Genomic DNA, 3,443 nt, shown 5'->3' on the forward strand with positions numbered 1-3,443 from the left:
TTTTCTTTCTATCTCTTTCTCTTTTCTCTCTATGTCTTGCCTCTATCTTATCTCTCTCTTCTCTCTATCTCTATCCCCTAGCTCTCAATCTCTCATCTCTTCGTTATTTTTATCTTTTATTTATGTATATCTAGTATAAATAACACTGTATTCTTTATATCATTCATTAAATAAAAAATATTTTTTCACAAATAATTTTACAGTTCAAACAATTTTGTTCTATTGTAGACATACATAAAACTTTTAATTTAAGTATTGAACTAGTATTTGTATTCCTTACACAAAAAGAAATTTTCTCAAAGAAATCAAAATTTAATAGGGGAAAAACCCACAAAAAAATGAATATATCCTCCCAAAAAGTGATTAAAAAATATCCCAATAAGGAGCAAAAACATGGTTACAGAAGCAAGCCAAACTCAATTTCTTACCAGTCTACTTCTGTACATGTTAGGCTATCCTAATAAATCATGTTTAAGTAGAATAATCACTTTTAGTAAACTACGCAGTTTCTATTCTTCTCCCCCCATCTTATTTTGATACAGCTTACTTAATTAACTAAAATTGACGGGTAAAATATATTCATAATACCAAGAAAATTTTGACAAAACTTTTGAGAAGAGAATAGCTAGAAAAACTTAATGTAACCAAAAAAGAAAAAAGAGAATAAATTACTTTCTTCCTCTACATATGAATAAATAAAACAAAGTCAAACTATCAAATCAACAAATTAAAGGACTGAAAGCTCATTTGGATCACAATTTGACAATGTATGTAAGAAGAGAAAGCTAATTTGAATTAATCCATATATGTTCACCAATACGCAATAGACTACAACATTTTCTAATGAATTAACTCATTTATAGTACACCTGATTTGACTCAAACTTAACCTAGTAGAGACAACGTTGGACCAATCAATTTTCATCTTTCTTCCAAAAAGAAAAACTAAGTTCATATGAAGCTAAAATGCCATGTTTGAGAGCTCAATTTTTCACATTGTGCAACAAGCAAAGCCAGCATATATATCATAAAATCAAGTCATATCAAGCACTAACAAATAAGATATATAATATATTCCATGCTTTTACTAATTACTTAGCAACTTCTAAATAAACAACCATACATTATATTGTTTCCCTCAAAAAGAAAATTTTAGATTATGCAATATATATGATTATATTGAGCTTGGGTGGCTTTCTCTATAGAACATACAATAACTTATAATCTTTTATGGTTTTTTTTTTTTCTTTTGGTGGAGCTTAGAATTGTTACAGAATAGCAGCCCTAGTGCACTGGAACAACACATATAGAGTAAGCTCCCACTTGTTTCATCTTTGATTCTTGTCTATGCCGGTCTTGAAACCTGTAATCAAAATTTTACATTCTTTGTAAGCTGTTTTGGTAGATTCCATGGACCACCCAACCCACCGAAACTGAAAAATAAATAAATTGATAAAAGCGAAATGGATTGGCCGGCTTAATTAATGGAATCTTGAACTGATTAATTAAATTATAAAAAAATCGATCTCTACATTTTTTAATACTTAATTTATAACATGAAGTATGAATGGATAGATTGAAAGATTTCATGGAATTCCAAAAATTCCCTCTTATACCCAAATAAAGATGAAAATAAGTACGGCTTTAAACTATTTAATAAACCGTTTACAGCTGATGGATTTGATCTCATGAGAAAGATTTCGTGCAAAAGGAAAAAAGAAGATCTTAACTCAAATTATTATAATTACTTATAAAACAATCTGATTGCACCAAGAAGAAAGACCCAATGCCCAATAATTAAGTTCCAAAACTGAGGCCAACCTAAATTCAGAGGAAAAACAAAATAGAAGGAAGAAGAAGAAGAGTGATGAGAAGGAGACTCACAAAAATGCATTTTTTAAACCCCAAAATTTCAAGAAATGGTTACCAGGAAATAGCTTTCACCATGGTGCAAACTCTGCATTAAGAACCCGAATTCATTAGTAGAAACAGGCACACCAGAGGAATGGACCAAAATTACATCTTGGCCAAACACTGCTTTCATGTCAAGTGGCCCCCTTGGAACTTCTGTTGGCACACCATTGATAAAAACTGTGATAAATCCTGTTTCATACATTAAGACAAAAAACAATTACAGGGAAATTTAGTACTTCAATTTAACTTTATTCCCACCTTTTACTTCAGTGACTTTGTGAAAAGAATAGGAAGAGCTGATTTTTATTATTAATCAATTTAAAAAAAAAATAATTCTCAATCTATTAGGAAAAACTTATTTAAGAGATGAAAAAAGATTATAAATCTAATGGACTAACACATCCATGCACTTAATTACCAGATTGATATTGCAAATTGGAAGTTTCTGAAGGGCATAATATTGAAGTTGCAGTGGAGTTCTGTTCTGCTTCTTGAAAACCCATTTGACCAGTCACTGAGAAAAGATTCTCCACACCGTCATCACCCATAACTCCACAAGAGGAAGAAGAACCAATTAGAAAATTAGATGGAGTTGAAGCAAAAGCCGGAGATGTGTTGAATCCCATAGCAGCATAGCTATTTTCATAAGGAATTGCACCACTCGGTTGCGGTTGATTTCTTTTCTCTCCAGCGTTAAGGCTGGCCTGTAACTGGCGTTGTCGGCGGCGAGATCTTGATCGTCTATTTTGGAACCAATAGAAGACATTTGCATCGCCAACAGAACCAAATTTTTCAAGCAACTTTCGAATCCTCACAGTTTCATCTTTTGGAGGGTTTACCATTCCACTGTTGAAGATAGACTCAAGAATGAGGATTTGTTCAGGCTTAGGAGTCCACCTAGACCTCACTGGTTCACTTCTCTCAGAGCCTTGATTTGCACTGTTAGTGTCTTGGCTTTGATCTCCCATTACTGTTGTTTTTTTGAAGAAAAATAAAAAGAAAACAAGAAATATTCTTGAAGCTGAAACCTAGGTTTAAAATGACAAGTTGAGCACATGAACCTACAGTAAAGTGCATCAGAGGTGAAGCTATATAAAGGCTTTCAATGGAATGTAACTTTTGTGAACTTACAAAATCATCCCTATATGGCTAATGTGAAAATTAATAATATTTGTTAGCTTATCATTTTGCTTTACAATCATGAACTCATTTTTTTATTTTTTTGTTGTTGAAATGAAAACTTCTTATTATTTCTGGAACTGTAAGTGCTCAATTTTTTTTTTTTTTTAAATATCTTCTTTACATGGATAAATGCCTACACGTGTGGATATGTGAAACTTTTGTCGACAACAGTGAGAATTGTCTTGGAACTTCCTCTACCTTTTGGTTAAAGTTCAAATACACCTGAGAGGATTTTTAAATTTCATTCAGAACACCTTTTTGCCTAATTTTTGTTTTCACACTTCTTTTTAATTAAAATTATTAAATTGAAAAAGATATCTCTTAATAGGAAATATTAAGAGTTGCAAT

General features: G+C 31.5%; 1 protein-coding gene across 1 annotated transcript; it reads right to left on the bottom strand.

Annotated features, from left to right (window-relative positions):
- Positions 1 to 1,050: 1,050 nt before the first annotated feature.
- Positions 1,051 to 2,960, bottom strand: LOC123209708 (WUSCHEL-related homeobox 11-like). Its single transcript, XM_044627838.1, has 3 exons — positions 2,332 to 2,960; positions 1,927 to 2,102; positions 1,051 to 1,362 (listed from the first exon to the last, which is right to left on the bottom strand). Exons 1-3 carry the CDS (start codon positions 2,879 to 2,881, stop codon positions 1,345 to 1,347), a joined length of 744 nt encoding a protein of 247 aa, XP_044483773.1. The 5' UTR covers positions 2,882 to 2,960; the 3' UTR covers positions 1,051 to 1,344.
- Between the last annotated feature and the right edge of the window lie 483 nt (positions 2,961 to 3,443).

The sequence above is a fragment of the Mangifera indica genome, chromosome 2 (genome assembly GCF_011075055.1).
Source record: "Mangifera indica cultivar Alphonso chromosome 2, CATAS_Mindica_2.1, whole genome shotgun sequence".
NCBI lineage: Eukaryota > Viridiplantae > Streptophyta > Magnoliopsida > Sapindales > Anacardiaceae > Mangifera > Mangifera indica.